Source organism: Hyperolius riggenbachi, chromosome 3, assembly GCF_040937935.1.
Source record: "Hyperolius riggenbachi isolate aHypRig1 chromosome 3, aHypRig1.pri, whole genome shotgun sequence".
In the NCBI taxonomy this organism is placed as follows: domain Eukaryota; kingdom Metazoa; phylum Chordata; class Amphibia; order Anura; family Hyperoliidae; genus Hyperolius; species Hyperolius riggenbachi.
In genome coordinates this window covers 431,933,559-431,954,076 of record NC_090648.1, presented here as the reverse complement: position 1 = coordinate 431,954,076, position 20,518 = coordinate 431,933,559, and the positions used below count along the sequence as shown (strand labels likewise).

The 20,518-nt window shown below is 49.2% G+C and overlaps 1 protein-coding gene across 1 annotated transcript in view; it reads left to right on the top strand.

Moving 5' to 3' along the window:
• Positions 1 to 8,281: 8,281 nt before the first annotated feature.
• The window catches only part of LOC137562384 (tubby-related protein 3-like), a 112,852-nt gene continuing 100,615 nt past the window's right edge, over positions 8,282 to 20,518 (top strand). Inside the window, exons 1-2 of the mRNA XM_068273721.1 lie at positions 8,282 to 8,481; positions 11,036 to 11,087. Coding sequence (XP_068129822.1) covers positions 8,282 to 8,481; positions 11,036 to 11,087 — 252 coding nt within the window. The remainder of the gene's footprint in view (positions 8,482 to 11,035; positions 11,088 to 20,518) is intronic.

Sequence of the window (20,518 nt, the reverse complement as noted above, 5' to 3'; positions counted from 1 at the left end):
ACGCATGCAGATTTGCTCTGGTGGAAACAGGCCCTAAGTCATGCTCAAGGAAGGGGTAGATTTTCCTAACATCTCTTGCAAAGCACCTCATCATTCTCATGTGGATTGGTTAGTGAGGAGGTTGGGGGGGGTAATCCCTCACAGGTCACTATTCCTGCTGGCCTCTAACCATCATGGCTGGGCAGGGCCCTACTTAGCATCTCTAGTGATGCTAGGCATTTTTTTTCCAATTTGAGCAAAAAATAAGGGTGGAAGATAATCAGAAATTATAATAATGGTTGAGGTTGCAGTGATGTTTTGTCATATAGCAGTCTTGTAACTGTAGCCATATACAGTACCTGCAGTACATTTTTACAAAGTGTCAGTGATGCCATTACATGTACGGTATGCTGCAGCAACTGCACGCACGTCATTTCATTTCATTCATCCTTTAGGCTACTTGCACACTAAGACGTTGCGTTAGGTGCCACGTTAAGGTCGCATAACGTGCACCTAACGCAACGCCTGGTGCTCTTCGATGTGGACGTCAGAGTGAGCCGCGTTGTGCAGCTCACTCTGGCGTCCGTGATGCGTACTGTTGGACGCATGCGGCATCACGTGGTCCCGCCGGCCAATCGCCGCACAGAGCGGCCGCTCCAGGAAGTAAACACTGCACGTCACAACGTGCAGTGAATATTAATTAGCCATGTGCCTGGCAACTCTCCGCTCCTCCCCAACATTACTTAGCATGTGCAGACAGTCTAACGCGGCTTAAGCCGCTGTAACGCCGTAGCATGCTGCACTTTCTGAATAACGTGCAGCGTTACATGTAACGCAACGTGGGCAGTGTGAACAGCCCACTTGTGTTACATTGCTGTGCGTTGGGGGAGCGTTACAGGCTGCACTAACGTCCGCCTGTAACGTCCCTGTGTGGAAGCAGCCTTAGCAATACTAACTGATCTGATATGACCCAGATAAATGTTGCAGAACTTTTAAGAACCCAATAGCTGTTAGGTTCTGAACACGTGGTACGTGTACCCCCCCCCCCCCCTCCCCGGGTGTACAGTATAAGAATTTGTGAGGCTTAAAAATGATAATATACAAATACATCTGAACAAGTATTAATAGTGAATTAAAAATCATCAAGCAATGCCAGAAACAGTCTTAGACTGGGAGAATGATAGAAAAGTATTATTTCACAATTATGGAGTACTCCTAGTAAATATATCTTTTTTTTCACCTAATTGTTCCGGTGCTGAAAACCAAAAATATAAGTAATATTGGAGATGTTCCTGAATGCACAGTTTAACAAATGTTTAGTATTAACTATGCAGCAGAAAAAAAAAAAGAAAAAGGGAAAGCAGCCCCCAATGTAAACAGTGTTTTCCCCTTTTTCACAATATATGCAGCCATATGCTGCCAGATACTAGAATGAGGTAGCTATACACCGCACAATACCAGAATACAGCAGCCATTCATTACAATTGAGCAGCTTTGTTTGCCAGTCCCCAGACACCAAAATTAACTAGCCATGTGCCCCCAGGTATCAGAATGAAGGAACTATGTGCCCCAGATGCAGTATTTAGGTTACCACATACCCACCTGATACCACATCTAAGTAGCCGAGTTCGGTAGTCACGTGCCTTAGAAGTAAGAAGTCATTTGCCCCTTGAGAATGAAGTTCTTCCAGTCATTGCAAAGTAAACAGCAGGCGGAGTGTGCTGGACTTGCTCAGTCCTGTGTTTGAGCCTCCCAATATTTCCAGCTGTAATGAGATGACACAACATAATTATTTCCCATTGGCATGTTGAAATCAATGTTACATGCTGGCAGCATTGCCATGGTGCAGTGACTGGACAGGAGAAGGATGAATGTGCTGGCAGGGCAGGTGCATGGTGCTTGAAAGTGGACCAATCAAATTCCACCTTCATGAGATTGGATTGGCCTATTTTCAAGCTGCATACATTTACAATTGATTCACACTTTGCATAAGCCTACATCAACTAGCAATTATTGCACCTCATTGACCATCCCTAGTCTACATTGGGCTCTATTCATAAAACCTTACCGCAAGTTTACCGCTCAAAACAGCGGATTTTCCCGTCCATTTAGCAAAGTAGGCATTCATAAAAGCTGTTCCCGCATGAAAATCTACAATCCCCCAGCAGAGCGAGAAATTTCCGCCTTCTCCAGTGTTTTTCTAGATTTATCTAGAAAAAAGTAACAAAATGGCCATTCATAAAGTTTAGAGGAAGCGGTATGTGGACGGGAAATACCGCTTCCTCTGATTTTGCGGATTACATACAAGTGAATGGGACAGACCTCCCAGAGAGAGCAGTGCACGGAGGGACTCTGCCAGCTGAAGTGTTTCCGCATGCCTTCCGACAGCTTACCGCCAGCTTTCAGCGGGAGATCTCCGCTCTTGCATCGCAGCTGGCAAGATTTTTTTGAATGACCACCCAGAAGTGTAAAATACCGCTGCGGTATTTTCCCTCCAGGAGTTTTTTCGCCACAACTTTTTTATGAATAGAGCCCATTGTAGACTATTTCCAGCTATGTGCTTCATTAGGACCCACACCTTAATTTTTAACCTGAACCCATACTTAAGTCGAAACACTGTTCCCCCTCTGTCCCCTGTAGCCCCTTTAACCGCAGTGTCCCCCTCTGTGCCACCTACTGCATGTCGAGGTGCACAACATGGAGTCGCATATAAGCATGGTGGTGGTGAAATGAGATGGATTTTGGCTGACAGGTAACACCATCGCATGTCAAATGTGACGTGTGTGGCGTTCACAAACGCTTCCATCCAGCTGCATGTAATTGCAACCAAATGGCACTTGTATCCAGCAGCCAGGAGGCTGAACTGTGCGACAAATGAGAACTTCAGCCGCCTGTGAAAAACAGGCCTAATAAGGGTGCATACACACATCCAATTTCACCAAACTCGCCAGCTTCCATCCCCCTCCCTCAGGGGCGTAACTAAGAGCCCCCGGGCCCCCCTGCAGAAATTGTGAGCGGGCCCCCCTCCCCCCAGGGCCCGCTCGTGGCTGTTTTGGGGGGCTGGAGGGGTCGCACCATGAGGGGAAAGCTATGGCCACATTCGCCTCCCTCACCTCGGGCTTTCCCCTCTGTGCTCCCCTCCAGCTTCTAGCTATACAAGTGCAGCGAGCAGAGCGGCAGGCAGCGGCAGGCAAACATACCTTCCGTGCGTCCGGACGCTTCTCACTCTAGTGACTGACACGACTTCCTGTTTTATACAGGAAGTCACGTCAGTCACTAGAGCGAGAAGTGTCCGCGCTGGAACGCACGGAAGGTATGTTTGCCTGCCGCTGCACTTGTATAGCTAGAAGCTGGAGGGGAGTACAGAGGGGAAAGCCCGAGGTGAGGGAGGGGGGGGGGGACCTTCCCCCCTCCCCGCCAAGTGTGGCCATAGCTTTCCCCTCATGGTGTGACCCCTCCAGCCCCCAAAACGGCACGAGCGGGCCCCGGGGGGGGCTGCATCCCCTATTGTTACGCCCATGCCCTCCCTGTTTCTCATCTTCTCTTGGGCTCTGGTATTCTTTAAACAGAATATCCCCAGCCAGAGGCGTCCCAGCCACCAGGCAAGGACAAACGGTGGCCTGGAGCGCCGGGTGGGGGAGGGGCACTGCCGCGGGTGGGGGACGAGGGGAAGTGCCCACCTTCCCCCGTCAGACTGTGCGACCCCTGCGGTGAACTGGCTGCGGCGTCTACTAGACTCCGCACCAGTTCATCCCCAAAGCCCGCAGCTCACTGTTACAGCCTGCATAGTCTTCCAGCAGGCAGAGCAGGGCTACAGGAAGATGGCGTCTGAAGCCCTGTACTGGAGACTATTTGCGTCTCCAGTACAGGGCTTCGGACGCCATCTTCTTGTAGCCCTGCTCTGCCCATCAGCGCGGAACTTTCGGAGGCTGGCTGCGCTGCAGCAGGAAGATTGTCGGGGGTGCTTCGCCCAGGGAGAGGAGTCTTCTACAGGTGAGTAAATGCTTTTCTTTTTACAGGCAATTATACATTTTTTAGTGAAACGCTGCCCGCATTAGGATAATTTTCTGGTGAACCATGGCCACATACGAATAATTTCTGGTGAACGCTGGCCACAGAACATTATTTTCTGGTGAACCCTGGCCACATTACGAATATTTTATGGTGAACCCTGGCCACATTACGATTATTTTCTGGTGAACGCTGGCCACATTACGATTATTTTCTGGTGAACGCTGGCCACATTACGATTATTTTCTGGTGAACGCTGACCACATTACGATTATTTTCTGGTGAACGCTGACCACATTACGATTATTTTCTGGTGAACGCTGACCACATTACGATTATTTTCTGGTGAACGCTGACCACGGACGATTATTTTCTGGTGAACGCTGGCCACGGACGATTATTTTCTGGTGAACGCTGGCCGCAGAACATTATTTTCTGATGAACGCTGGCCGCATTACGATAATTTTCTGGTGAACGCTGACCTCATTACGATTATTTTCTGGTGAACGCTGGGCACAGACGATTATTTTCTGGTGAACGCTGGCCACGGACGAATATTTTCTGGTGAACGCTGGCCACGGACAATTATTTTCTGGTGAACGCTGGCCACGGACGATTATTTTATGGTGAACGCTGGCCACGGACGATTATTTTCTGGTGAACGCTGGCCACGGACGATTATTTTCTGGTGAACGCTGACCACGGACGATTATTTTCTGGTGAACCCTGGCCACGGACGATTATTTTCTGGTGAACGCTGGCCACGGACGATTATTTTCTGGTGAACGCTGGCCACATTACAATTATTTTATGGTGAAGGCTGCCCACATTACGATTTTTTTTATGGTGAATCATTGTGCCGTTACAATTATTTTATGGTGAATCATTGCTGCGTTATGATTATTTTATGGTGAAAGATTTGGGGGGGAGGGGCGCCACAGGTTTTCTCGCCTGGAGAGACAAGAATGGCTAAAGACGCCCCTGTCCCCAGCATATCACTCCTTGCTAAGAAGAATTGCTGATATCTTATGGCTCAGCAGCTATACAAATGGGATTGGAGGGCTGCTTTGTGGTACAGCTGAACCAGCATTGATAACTGAGGAACAGGGTAAATCAGGGCCGGATTTACAGCTCAGGAGCCTATAGGCACAGAAAATCTGGTGCCCTAAACTCCGCCCCTCTGCACAGACCACGCCCCCAATGAAACCCCCATCCCTTATGAAGAAAACCACACAAGGTCATGCAGATATTGCCAAAGACAAGAATACCAACAATATGCGAATATTACTAATGACACACAAAATTTACCAAAAATAGCTCAACATTACCAACAACAAGCAGACAGTTAATGGTAGATTTAGTGCTAAGCAGGTAATAACAATTTGGAAAGCAGCAGGTGACTGATAAATAGTGGGTACACAATTAGCAATTAGTTGGTGGTTGCTGCCCATTTTACCCTGTGTGGTCAGTATAAAATGTAATCCCCGGGCACTACGGTGGAATGGAGGGGATGGGGGGGTTAATGTGGGTGTCACCTCTTCCATCCCATAACAAACAGCAGAGCGGCGTAGCACATTTACCTACTGAAAGTCCAGGTACTCTAGTCTCCTATTCACTTCCACCAATCAGCAGGCAGTAATGTTTCTACATAGGCTCCCGATGTCACATGACATGAATTTCGGACCCTGATGGAGGAATGCAGCAGCATGAATGGCGGCAGTGATAAAGAGACAAGAGGACCCAGAGCTGAAGACGTTGGTATTTATTCTCCACTGGATAGGGGAGAGAGGTGGGCCCTCTTATGCTACGTACACACATGCGACAACGATCGTTCGTTAAGAACGACGAACGAACTTTTAATTGATGAAAGAACGACCTAAGTAAAGATAGTTTTAAAATGTGTGTAACGATCTGATCGTTAGAACGAACGTTACATCACAGAAAGCAACTATTGCGCCTGCGCATAAAAATGAGAAGTTCCACGGAGAAATAGTGAAATGCGCATGTCAAGCCTAGTACGAACGATCGTTTCCAACGATGTACTACTTTTGCAAACGATCGTCGTTGGTTAAAATCCGCCGAGACAGAACTTTCTTTTGTAGCGATTTGGCTCGTTCGTCGTTTGCCTTAATAGTTGGTGGTTCGTTTTTTGTAACGATCGTCGTTGGTAAAGATCGGGGAACGATCGTTACAAACGACTATAGTCGCATGTGTGTACGCACCTTTAGTCCCCAGGCCCCTCTGCAGTCACTAAACTAGTGGAGGCTATGGTTACGCTATTGTCTGCCTGGGGCCTAGATGATACCTGCCCCTTATAAAGCTTTACTGTGGCCTAGGCAGCAACCCCCTCCCCTGCCTGTTAAAGTACAGGGTGGCGCAAAAAAGACTGGCCCAGATACATGTCATGAGCGCAGGTATACAGACAACATCTCGTGTACCTCTTGCTTTATCCCTGCTGTGAGTGCCCTCTTTATTGAAGCCTGTATCGTTTTCATTTGCATATGAGAGCGATAGCCATACAGCAGCAAATACAAGTGACACAATCTTTAATATAGCCAGAGAGGACACACAGAAGGGATTGAGCAAGAGGTTCACAGGGAGTTAACAGCGTTTGCCTGTAAAGTCATGCTCGAGCAGGTAGCTGGACCTGTCTTTTGCGCGCCAGTACCACCCTGTACAAACCCAAATACCCTAGGCAAGAACGCCCCATAAAGCCTACCTCCTTCAGCCCCCCTTTCTCTATTAGGGCACAAAGTAGCCCCTGGCCTACAGAATGCGGCCAGGCACACATGCACACACACAAAAAAACACAGGCACGCACACAGACACACATGCACACTCACACACATACAGACACACAGAAAAACACATGCACGCACACAGGCAGACACACATGCGCACACACACAGAAAAACAAATGCACACACACAGACACACACACAGACACACGTGCACACAGAAAAACACATGCAGACACACATGCACACAGAAAAACACATGCACACACACAGACACACATGCACACAGAAAAGACACACACATACAGACACACACAAAAACACATGCACTCAAACAGGCAGACACACATGCCCACACACACAGAAAAACACATGCATGCACACACAGACACACACACACAGACACACATACATGCAGATACACAGAAAAAAACATGCACACACACACACACAGACATGCATACACATGCACACACAGACATGCATACACATGCACACACAGACATGCACACACAGACATGCACACACAGACATGCACACACACACACACACACACACACACACACGCACACAAACATACACACCCATTCAAGCAGATAGCAAGGAGAAACATACTTTGCCACAAACTTGTGTTCCAGGTGTCCTGTCGCAAACTTTCTTTCCGGCTGGGGCTGCAGCTCCAAAAGGACGGATGTAGCCTGCCGAGCCCAGGATGAAGGCAGCAGCTCCCCCACACAGATGGCTCCCGGCAGCAAAGAAGCTATTACCCAAACGGCCAGCGTGGGCTTCCCCCCTCTCCATGCCTATTATTCCCGGCAGGCGTCAGCAGGTAATTCTTTGCACAAGCGGCCGCCGGCCAGCGTGCTCTCTACCTCCCCATGCCCACACACGCTCTGCAGGGCACTGGAGTGCCAACTGCCAAGTGAAGTGCACCTCAGCTACCGCGGTGGACATTCGGGCAGCTGCAGCTACTAAGACCCCATCGCACGCAGAGCGGGCTGGTGAGCGAGCGGGCCAGGGATGAGTCACATCGCACTCCCATGTGGCTTTCAAGGGGGACCCGATGACACTGAGCGTGCGGGAGAGCGGGCAGGCGGATGTGAAAGCGAGCGTGCGGGAGAGTGAATGGACTGGGGCAGGGATGAGTCACATTGCTCTCCGCACTTTCCCTGTACATATGGGGACATTCGGGGAGCCGCCTCTGACCAATAAGGCGCCTATAGGCACGTGCCTACAGTGCCTTATGGTAAATCCGGCCCTGGGGTAAATAAAAGCCCAGTAGAGATGGAGGTGAGCTCAGAGTTAGATAGCCCTCCTATAAGCTGAAGTGGACTGTGTTATCAGTGTAAGGATAGACCAGCAGAATAAGAAGTCCCCAGTAACAGCATAAAAGTATTGTACACCTAATTGCAGAAACAAATAAAAAGCTTTGCTTCCCATTTACACAGACAGGCAATATACTGTATGGCGCTATGCCTAGTATATAGCATCGATTACAGTATACTGTAGTACGCAATGTTATTGTATACATTACATATAGCCAGGAGAGCGCGATGCACAACTCTACGTCACCAGCGCGAGGCATCTACAGCAGCAGCGGGACCGAACAAAGACCTCCGCGTGCACAGCACGCTCGAGCGATTGCCAGCCGGAGGAGGTGGAGGAGTCTCCGCTCTGCACAGCTGAGTGAGGAGGAAGAAAGTCCGCTCTCTGGAGGCATCACACTGAGCAGCCAGGATCCAGGAGCCCGTATGTAAGCCGGCAACATTGAGTGCGGAGCTCCCTCTTGTGGCCGGTACTGTAAAATGTCCATTGCACTTGTGTGTGGAGCTCCCCCGTGTGGCCGCTATAGAATGTCTTGATGTAAATAGATGCGGTTAGGAGCCAGTTCTATGGGAGGGCTTCTGGGGTGCCCATTAACAGTACAATTTTTTCAACAGATGCGATCTTTTCATGCAATTTTTACAATTGAATTGTATATTAAAAAAAAGTATGTGGTGAAAATCGATTCTATGGTCGATTGGATCAGAAAATGTAATGGTTCCGAGAGAGAAAATGCCCTAATTAACCTGTTTATAGGAACAATAAATGATTACCTTCCTATTACTTTCGATTGCAACAAAATGCATCAAAAGATTGCGTCAGATGAAAAAAATGTACCGTTAACAGGCCCCTTTAAACTCATCAATGCATGTAAAATATTCAAGTATAAGTTGAAAAACAAATATTTTACAACTAAGTTAACCCCTTCTTGACTGTCCATAGGAGGTGGAAAATGGCCGCATAATTGCGCATGCGTGTTCACAAAAGATGGCCCGAACCGTTCCCGAACCGTTCGCCGGCGAACATCTCACCATCTCTGGGCCCTGTACTACTTCCGGGTCGCTATGACCCGGAGTAGTACGCCTGCGCTGGCCCTGCAGTGCGCGTCCTAGATCTCGCTCCTGTTGCCGGGGACTTTCTGCGTATGTGCGTGACGTCATGAGTGAGGTCACGCTCATGCGCAGAGAGTGCCTGGCAACAGGAGCGCGATCTAGGATGCGCACCTCCGGGCAAGCGCAGGCGTACTACTCCGGGTCATAGCGACCCGGAAGTAGTACAGGGCCCAGAGAGATTCGCCCAGTGAACGGTTCGTGCCATCTCTAGTGTTCACATATACGTGTTGTGTGTCCCCTCCCCTTCCCTGTGGCACCTGCAGGTGTATTGTGATCCTATATCCTGAAAAACAGATCATTTTAAAATGACAGTTTTGCTCTGAAAAGTGCAAAAAAAGAAAAAAAAAAGGTTTTAAAATGTCAGTTTTGCAGAAAGTGGTTAAGTAAAGGGGAAAAAAAAACCTCAGCATAGATGTAGGCTTGAGCATAACTGAAATGTTCTTAAAGAGACACTGAAGCGAGACTAAATCTCGCTTCTTGTCTCATATATAGCAGGCGCATGTGTGCCCCTGCTAAAACGCCGTTATTCCGCGGCTAAACGAGGGTCCCTGACCCCCCCAACCCACCCCCTGCAAAATCTACGACCAACTTGGTCGTAGATTTTGCTGCTGCTGGAGGCAGGGCTAACGGCCGCAGCCCTGCCTCACAGCGCGTTTATCAGACGCGCATCGCCGCCTCTCCCCCGCCCCTCTCAGTGAAGGAAGACTGAGAGGGGCGGGGGAGAGGCGGAGATACGCGTCTGATAGACGCGCATGAGGCACGGCTGCGGCGGTTAGCCCTGCCCCAATGCGGAAGCGCTACCCTGCCGCACGGAGGGGATTTGGAGGGACAGGGACCCTCGTTAAGCCGCGGGATAGCGGCGTTTTAGCAGGGGCACAAGTGCCCCTGCTATGTATGAGGTCTGAAGCGAGATCTATGCTCGCTTCAGACTCTCTTTAAGGCCGGTTCACATTTGGCAATTCACCTCCGCTTGTCCCGCGATCTCGATTCACGGGCAAAATATAGTGATTCTGCGCAATTTGCGCTTGTGATTTCCGAACAATAGAACGAGAATCACAGCGCAATCACTCCATTTGCGATTGATCGATATCGCAAACGCTTCAGTGTGAATGTTTACATAGGGAAACATTAGTAGCAGCACTTAACTGATCGCCGGCGATCAGAAAAGCGCTGAAAAAGCGCCAAGTGTGAACCAGCCCTGACTTGTCTCCATTGGTATCTGATGTCACAGCTGCACCCCAGGCAGGCAGTCAGCCATATTGGCAGATGTTCTCAAGTTTGCGTCATATGCCCGTGGGGGCGGAGCTTAATGGTGGTTAGGGGGCACAGCTTTGAGTGACAGTATGGTGGCGAAGCCAAAGCATGATGTCACAGCTGAACCCCAGCCAGGCAGTCATTCATTTTGGCAGATGTTCACGATTTTGCTTTATATGCTCGTGGGGCGGAGCTTTGTGGTTGTTTGGTGGTGGGGCTTTGAGTGACAGTTTGAGGACAGGCTTCATGCAGGCCTTGGGGGCGTGGCCAACTCATGATGTCACAGCTGCACCCCAGTCAGGAAGTCGCCCATCTTGCAAGATGTCAGCTCTAGCCTCTCTGCAGCTCACTGTGTTTGATCCATGCCTCTCCTTGTAATGGATCTTATCTTTCATCACTGCTGCACCCCAGCCAGGCAGTCAGCCTTCCAGCCATATTGGCAGACATGTGCTCTCTTTGTTTATATGCCCGTGGGGGCGGGGCTTGGCGCGCGATTTGGGGGCGGGGCTTCACGTGGTTGGAGGCGGGGCCAAAGCATGACGTCAGAGTTGCACCCCCAGCCAGGATGTCGGCTGTCTTGGAAGATGTTAGCTGATGTTATCTCTCTCTCCTCTGCAGCGCTGTGCTTGATCCATGCCTCTCTTCTTGTAATAGATCTTATTCTGCTCAGGTGAGATGAAGGCCTGTTATGTCCTGTTACTGATTTGCTGTGTTTTTGTTGTTTTGAAAACTGACCTGAAGCCCCGCCCCCAATTGCTCTTTAGCTGATTGTAGCAGCACCGCAAGTAACATGTAAATGGCAGTGCTGGTTTTCCACTAGCGCTATTCTCTTTCTCCCAAATAACAATCACCAGCCTGCGTGATTTTCACTGTTATTGTGCTCGAATATTCAAGGGATCCCAAGGAAGTGACCGCAATGTACCGCGATCCTTGCACAGCATGATTGCGCTTGTGATTGTGTTAAGTAGTGGTAAAGGGCCCTTTGTCTGCTTTCCCCATTTGCTATGAGACCATCCCATGCTTAAAGGTGCCCACTAACAGTACAATTTTTTCAACAGATGCAATCTTTTCATGCAATTTTTACAATTGAATTGTATATTAAAAAAAAGTATGTGGTGAGAATCGATTCTATGGTCAATTGGATCAGAAAATGTAATGGTTCCGAGAGAGAAAATGCCCTAATTAACCTGTTTATAGGAACAATAAATGATTACCTTCCTAGTACTTTCGATTGCAACAAAATGCATCAAAAGATTGCATCTGATGAAAAAAATGTACCGTTAACAGGCCCCTTTAAACTCATCAATGCATGTAAAATATTAAAGTATAAGTTGAAAAACAAATATTTTACAACTAAGTTAACCCCTTCTTGACTGTCCATAGGAGGTGGAAAGTGGCCGCATTATTGCGCATGCGTGTTCACTAAAGATGGCCCGAACGGTTAACGAACCGTTCGGCGGTGAACATCTCACCATCTCTGGGCCCTGTACTACTTCCGGGTCGCTATGACCCGGAGTAGTACGCCTGCACTGGCCCGGCAGTGCGCGTCCTAGATCTCGCTCCTGTTGCCGGGCACTTTCTGCGCATGTGCGCGACGTCACGCTCATGCGCAGAAAGTGCCCGGCAACAGGAGCGTGATCTAGGACGCGCACTGTCGGGCCAGCGCAGGCGTACTTTTCCGGGTCATAGCGACCCGGAAGTAGTACAGGGCCCAGAGAGATTCGCCCGGTGAATGGTTCGGGCCATCTCTAGTGTTCACGTATACGTGTTGTGTGTCCCCTCCCCCTTCCCTGTGGCACCCACGGGTGTATTGCGATCCTATCTCCTGCAAAACAGATCATTTTAAAATGACAGTTTTGCTCTGAAAAGTGCAAAAAAAAAAGTAAAAAAAAAGAAAGTGTTTTAAAATGTCAGTTTGGCAGAAAGTGGTTAAAAGTAAAGGGTAAAAAAAAAACCCTCAGCATAGATGTAGGCTTGAGCATATGTTGTTAAGGCCGGTTCACATTCGTCGATTCACCTCCGCTTGTCCCGCGATCTCGATTCACGGGCAAAACCTAGCGATTCACTGTGATTTGCGCTTGTGATTTCCGATCAATAGAACGAGAATCACAGCGCAATCACTCCATTTGCGATTGATCGAAATCGCAAACGCTTCAGTGTGAATGTTTACATAGGGACACATTAGCAGAAGCACTTAGCTGATCGCCGGCGATCAGGAAAGCGCTGAAAAAGCGCCAAGTGTGAACCAGCCCTGACTTGTCTCCATTGGTATCTGATGTCACAGCTGCACCCCAGACAGGCAGTCAGCCATATTGGCAGATGTTCTCAAGTTTGCGTCATATGCCCGTGGGGGCGGAGCTTAATGGTGGTTAGGGGGCACAGCTTTGAGTGACAGTATGATGGCGGAGCCAAAGCATGATGTCACAGCTGAACCCCAGCCAGGCAGTCATTCATTTTGGCAGATGTTCACCATTTTGCTTTATATGCCCGTGGGGGCGGAGCTTTGTGGTTGTTTGGTGGTGGGGCTTTGAGTGACAGTTTGAGGGCAGGCTTCATGCAGGCCTTGGGGGCGTGGCCATCTCATGATGTCACAGCTGCACCCCAGTCAGGAAGTCGCCCATCTTGCAAGATGTCAGCTCTAGCCCCTCTGCAGCTCACTGTGTTTGATCCATGCCTCTCCTTGTAATGGATCTTATTTTTCATCACTGCTGCACCCCAGCCAGGCAGTCAGCCTTCCAGCCATATTGGCAGACATGCTCTCTTTGTTTATATGCCCGTGGGGGCGGGGCTTGGCGCGCGATTTGGGGGCGGAGCTTCACGTGGTTGGAAGCGGGGCCAAAGCATGATGTCACAGTTGCACCCCAGCCAGGCAGTCAGCCATTTTGGAAGATGTTAGCTGATGTTAGCTCTCTCTCCTCTCCAGCACGCTGTGCTTGATCCATGCCTCTCTTCTTGTAATAGATCTTATTCTGCTCGGGTGAGATGAAGGCCTGTTATGTCCTGTTACTGATTTGCTGTGTTTTTGTTGTTTTGAAAACTGACCTGAAGCCCCGCCCCCAATTGCTCTTTAGCTGATTGTAGCAGCACCGCAAGTAACATGTAAATGGCAGTGCTGGTTTTCCACTAGCGCTATTCTCTTTCTCCCAAATAACAATCACCAGCCTGCGTGATTTTCACTGTTATTGTGCTCAAATATCCGACGGATCGCAAGGAAATCACGGCAAGGTACCGCGATCATTACGCAGCATGATTACGCTTGTGATTGTGTTACGTAGTGGTAAAAGGCCCTTTGTCTGCTTTCCCCATTTGCTTTGAGACCATCCCATGCTTAAAGGTGCCCATTAACAGTACAATTTTTTCAACAGATGCAATCTTTCAATGCAATTATTACAATTGAATTGTATATATAAAAAAAGTATGTGGTGAAAATCGATTCTATGGTCGATTGGATCAGAAAATGTAATGGTTCAGAGAGAGAGAAAATGCCCTAATTAACCTGTTTATGGGAACAATAGATGATTACCTTCCTATTACTTTCAATTACTACAAAATACATCAAAAGATTGCGTCTGATGAAAAATTTGTACCGTTAACAGGCCCCTTTATACTCATCAATGCATGTAAAATAAGGTATATGTGAAAAAACGAAAAACAAATATTTTACAACGAAATTAACCCCTTCTTGACTGTCCATAGGAGGTTGAAAGTGGCCGCGTAATTGCGCATGTGTGGTCACATGTACGTGTTGTGTGTCTCCTCCCCCTTCCCTGTGGCACACGCAGGTGTATTGCGATCCTATCCTGGTTAAAAGTAAAGGGGAAAACAAAACCCTCAGCATAGATGTAGGCTTGAGCATAACTGAAATGTTGTTAAGGCCGGTTCACATTCGGCGAATTCACCGCCGCTTGCCCTCCGATCTCGATTCACAGGCAAGACACATTAGTAGCAGCACTTAGGTGATTGTCGGCGACCACAAAAGCGCTGAAAAAGCGCCAAGTGTGAACCATCCCTGACTTGTCTCCATTGGTATCTGATGTCACAGCTGCACCCCAGGCAGGCAGTCAGCCATATTGGCAGATGTTCTCAAGTTTGCGTCATATGCCCGTGGGGGCGGAGCTTAATGGTGGTTAGGGGGCACAGCTTTGAGTGACAGTATGATGGCGGAGCCAAAGCATGATGTCACAGCTGAACCCCAGCCAGGCAGTCATCCATTTTGGCAGATTTTCACCATTTTGCTTTATATGCCCGTGGGGCGGAGCTTTGTGGTTGTTTGGGGGTGGGGCTTTGAGTGACAGTTTGAGGGCAGGCTTCATGCAGGCCTTGGGGGCGTGGCCAACTCATGATGTCACAGCTGCACCGCAGTGAGGAAGTCGCCCATCTTGCAAGATGTCAGCTCTAGCCCCTCAGCAGCTCACTTTGTTTGATCCATGCCTCTCCTTGTAATGGATCGTATCTTTCATCACTGCTGCACCCGAGCCAGGCAGTCAGCCTGCCAGCCATATTTGTAGACATGTGCTCTATTTGTTTATATGTCCGTGGGGGCGGGGCTTCGCGTGTGATTTGGGGGTGGGGCTTCATGGTGATTTGGGGGTGGGGCTTCACGCAGTTGGGGGCGAGGCTTCACACAGGTCGGGCCGGGCAAAAACATGATGTCACAGCCAGGAAGTCGGCCATGTTGGAAGATGTTAGCTCTCTCTCCTCGCTGTACTTGATCCATACTTCTCCTTGTAATGGATCGTATTCTGCTCGGGTGAGATGAAGGCCTGTTATGTCCTGTTACTGATTCTCAGTGTTTTTGTCGTCTTGAAAGCTGACCTGAAGTCCCGCCCCAATTGCTCTTTTTCATCCAATGTAATTTGGGGATTTGGTGGATAGCTGTGAAGGCAGATCTGCCTGAGTTGGGAATACAACTGGGCCTGGAGTGTGTGTGTGTGAGTAATGGTTTAAAGTGAAAGGTAGAAATGAATGGAGATGATTGTAATAGAAATAAAAATAGGATCATAGTGTGATTGTAGGATTTTTTTTCTTCTTGAATATTCTTCTATGGGGGTAAAGTACTGTGTTTATGTCAACACATAGATGCCTGTTGTGTTCATATCTAGATCTTTGTTCGTATTATTGCAAATTTGTTAGTGGTTATGTTTTGCATGTGTTGGGGTGGGAGATCTGGATTGTTTCTTTTTTCTTCTCTTTTCAGATCCTGCTATTGAAGAGAAGGCCAGCACATTGAGCAGAAGACACTTGAAAACGGCCTGTGACCCAATACAGTTGTGCGCCTTTTGGAAAATTAGTGGCAGAGTGGAAGCAATCAAGTTGTAATCAGAAAATTCTTCTATTGGGGTAATGTACATTTTTGTATTTCTCTAGGTACAAGCGTTTAGATTTCACAAAAATATTTGATGTGCGTATGTGAATTTTAGTGTGAGTGTGTGTGTGTGTTTGAGTGATGATTTGTAGTGAAAGGTAGGGATGAATGGAGATGATTGTAGGAGATTTGAAAATAGGATTGTATTGTTGGATTTTTTTTCTTCTTGAAAAATCTTCTATTGGGGTAAAGTACTGTGTTTATGTCAATACATGGATGTCTGTCGTGTTTATAGCTAGATCTTTGTTGATATGATTGCATATTTGTTAGTGGTTATGTTATGTTTTGCATGTGCACCCTTTTTTGCAATACGTTTTCAGTTCCTTTCTTCCGGAAGCAGGTGGTGGATGACCCTCTTTACATGGGCTGTCTGCAGCCTGTTTCCAAATTGGGGTGTTGAGCTGTAGAGTCACCCTTGAGCTTTACCAGGCTTGGGGTGACCTATGCTTCACTCCCCCCCTGTCGTGCTCCCAAGTTGTGCACATTTGGCCTGGCATAATAATGCACTTGGACACAATACGAAATAAGGTAGGTCCTATCCTTTGGGTGGTGGGTGCGGCAAAAAATGGGCGTGGCCATGCGGTGAGTGGGCGTGGCCATGGGTGGGGCCAAATGTACATGAACTTAGCAGCGGTGTAAGCTACGGATAACGGGCCTGCCCATCGAAATATTGGACGGAGCCCCCTGTCCTTTATTTCGATCATTTACAATCAGTATAGGCATAGATCAAAGATGTATACGCACATACAATTTTGATTGGTCAATCACTGACCCCCAATTTCCCACCCCCGTGCAGTAAGTGGGCCAACAGACAATGAATTTTATGAACAGAGCTAAAATTGGCTAATCAAAATTGTATGTGTGTACCAGGCTTTACAGCTAATACTGTACATACTGAAAGTAGCAGGGATCAGCATACAATACAGCTGGTTTACAATCAATAAAGGCACAGAGTAACACCTTACACTGTACACACTGGAGGTAAATCAGCACACAGTGCAAGCACTAGAGAACAGCGTATACTGTACATACTGTAGGCAGCAGAATTCAGCACACTGCAGCTAGCGTGCCAAAAATATGACGATCACGTTGTGTGGCGTGCTTATCGCGCCGCACCAAAAAATGGGTGGGCCATGGACCAGAATATAGGTGTGGTAACGGGTGGAGACAAATTTACATGAACCTAGCAATGGTGGGACATCAGATTAGGACAGTGGTGGCGAACCTTTTGGAGGCCGAGTGCCCAAACTGCAACCCAAAAGTCACTTACCGGTATCTATCGCAAAGTGGCAACAGCAATTTAAACTAAATACTGTACAAACGTTTTAACTCATACATGAACATTATGGAAAATCCAAGTTGAAAATAAACTGTGAAGATAAACAATTTCATCCATCCTACTCCTGAAAAATGTATTCAATTTTTTAGAACCTCCCAGTTTTATTTTCTGTTTTAAAACGCTAAAAAAGTAGGTTTAATGCTATTGTCTCATATGATAAGGATTCAGCTTTTCCCATAGTCTCGCAGTTAGCAATCATGTGACCCCCAACAAGACATATTCAGCAATCATGAGGCCCCCAACAAATCAGGAGGCCCCCAACAAGACAAATTCAGCAATCATGAGGCCTCCAACAAATCATGAGGCCCCCAACAAGACAAATTCAGCAATCATGAGGCCCCCAACAAGACAAATTCAGCAATCATGAGGCCCCCAACAAATCATGAGGCCCCCAACAAGACAAATTCAGCAATCATGAGGCCCCCAACAAATCATAAGGCTCCCAACAAGACACATTCAGCAGTCATGAGGCACATAAATAGACAGCATTTCACATAAATAGGCAGAATGCCCCCTTAATATGGTAGCCCCCCCAAGTTAGGTAGTGAGTGACAGGGACCCCCAGGTTAGCTAGTGAGTGACAGGCGCCTCCAGTTAGGTAGTGAGTGACAGGGACCCCGATAGTGAGTGACAGGGAGCACCTTTAGGTGGTGAGTGAGTGCCAGGGAGCCCCTTTAGGCAGTGAGTGAGTGCCAGGAAGCCCCTTTAGGCAGTGAGTGAGTGCCAGGAAGCCCCTTTAGGCAGTGAGTGAGTGCCAGGAAGCCCCTTTAGGCAGTGAGTGAGTGCCAGGGAGCCCCTTTAGGCAGTGAGTGAGTGACAGGAAGCCCCTTTAGGCAGTGAGTGAGTGACAGGAAGCCCCTTTAGGCAGTGAGTGAGTGACAGGGAGCCCCTTTAGGCAGTGAGTGAGTGACAGGGAGCCCCTTTAGGCAGTGAGTGAGTGACAGGGAGCCCCTTTAGGCAGTGAGTGAGTGACAGGGAGCCCCTTTAGGCAGTGAGTGAGTGACAGGGAGGCCCTTTAGGGAGTGAGTGAGTGACAGGGAGGCCCTTTAGGGAGTGAGTGAGTGCCAGGGAGCCCCTTTAGTGAGTGAGTGCGTGCCAGGGAACCCCTTTAGTGAGTGAGTGCGTGCCAGGGAGCCCCTTTAGTGAGTGAGTGCGTGCAAGGGAGCCCCTTTAGTGAGTGCGTGCCAGGGAGCCCCTTTAGGGAGTGGGTGCGTGCCAGGGAGCCCCTTTAGGGAGTGGGTGCGTGCCAGGGGAGCCCCTTTAGGGAGTGAGTGAGTGCCAGGGGAGCCCCTTTAGGGAGTGAGTGAGTGCCAGGGGAGCCCCTTTAGGGAGTGAGTGAGTGCCAGGGGAGCCCCTTTAGGGAGTGAGTGAGTGCCAGGGAGCCCCTTTAGGGAGTGAGTGAGTGACAGGGAGCCCCTTTAGGGAGTGGGTGCGTGCCAGGGAGCCCCATTTAGGGAGTGGGTGCGTGCCAGGGAGCCCCTTTAGGGAGTGGGTGCGTGCCAGGGAGCCCCTTTAGGGAGTGGGTGCGTGCCAGGGGAGCCCCTTTAGGGAGTGAGTGAGTGCCAGGGGAGCCCCTTTAGGGAGTGAGTGAGTGCCAGGGGAGCCCCTTTAGGGAGTGAGTGAGTGCCAGGGGAGCCCCTTTAGGGAGTGAGTGAGTGCCAGGGGAGCCCCTTTAGGGAGTGAGTGAGTGCCAGGGAGCCCCTTTAGGGAGTGAGTGAGTGACAGGGAGCCCCTTTAGGGAGTGAGTGAGTGACAGGGAGCCCCTTTAGGGAGTGAGTGAGTGACAGGGAGCCCCTTTAGGGAGTGAGTGAGTGCCAGGGAGCCACTTTAGGGAGTGAGTGAGTGCCAGGGAGCCCCTTTAGGGAGTGAGTGCGTGCCAGGGAGCCCCTTTAGGGAGTGAGTGAGTGACAGGGAGCCCCTTTAGGGAGTGAGTGAGTGACAGGGAGCCCCTTTAGGGAGTGAGTGAGTGAGTGACAGGGAGCCCCTTTAGGGAGTGAGTGAGTGACAGGGAGCCCCTTTAGGGAGTGAGTGCGTGCCAGGGAGCCCCTTTAGGGAGTGAGTGAGTGACAGGGAGCCCCTTTAGGGAGTGAGTGAGTGACAGGGAGCCCCTTTAGGGAGTGAGTGAGTGACAGGTAGCCCCTTTAGGGAGTGAGTGAGTGACAGGTAGCCCCTTTAGGGAGTGAGTGAGTGACAGGTAGCCCCTTTAGGGAGTGAGTGAGTGACAGGGAGCCCCTTTAGGGAGTGAGTGAGTGACAGGGAGCCCCTTTAGGGAGTGAGTGAGTGCCAGGGAGCCCCTTTAGGGAGTGAGTGAGTGCCAGGGAGCCCCTTTAGTGAGTGAGTGAGTGCCAGGGAGCCCCTTTAGGGAGTGAGTGAGTGACAGGGAGCCCCTTTAGGGAGTGAGTGAGTGACAGGGAGCCCCTTTAGGGAGTGAGTGAGTGACAGGGAGCCCCTTTAGGGAGTGAGTGAGTGACAGGGAGGCCCCCTCTCTAGCCGCCGCCGCTCCCCCCCCCTACCTCTCAGCAGACCTCAGGATCAGCGGCGACCCGACCAGATGTACGAGCGGGCGCTGGACGCACCCGCTCGATATGCGGAAGTGATGTCATATCAGTGCGGGCGCTGGGTCCTAGCGCCCGCACGATTGGTCGCCGGCTCGCCGCCTGATCCTGAGGTCTGAGACGACGCGGCGGCGGCTGGAGGGAGCCGCTGACAGAGGGGGCAGCGGCGGCCGGGAGATCCGTGGCACCCCAGGAAAGATTGGCACGTGCCCCCCTAAAACAGGGCTAGCGACGCCCCTGTTGAGCAGTGTCTCATGAATAAGCTAATTAGGCCTTATCTGCAAAGCCAGGTATATATGGGTTCACTTGGTGTTTGATGCACACACCCTTTTTGCAATATGTTTTGCATGTGTTAGGGGTGGGGGGTCTGGATTGTTGTTGTTTTTTCCCTTCTCTTTTCAGATCCTGCCATTGAAAAGAAGGCCAGCAGGTTGAGCAGAAGAAAATTTAAACACCCAGTAACCCAATACCGTTGTGCGCCTTTTGGAAAATTAGAGGCAGTGAGGACGCAACCAAGTTGTAATCAGAAAATTCTTCTATTGGGGTAATGTGTGTTTTTGTATTTCTCTAGGTACAAGCATTTCTTTTTCAGAAAAACATCTGATGTGCATAAGTGAATTTTAGTGGGAGTGTGTGTGTGTGAGTGATGATTTGTAGTGAAAGGTAGGAATGAATGGAGATGATTGTTGCAGATATAAAAATAGGATTGTACTGTTGAAATTTTTTCTTCTTGAATATTCTTCTATTAGGGTAAAGTACTGTGTTTATGTCAACACATAGATCCCTGTCGAGTTCATAACTAGATCTTTGTTCGTATGATTGCATATTTGTTAGTGGTTATG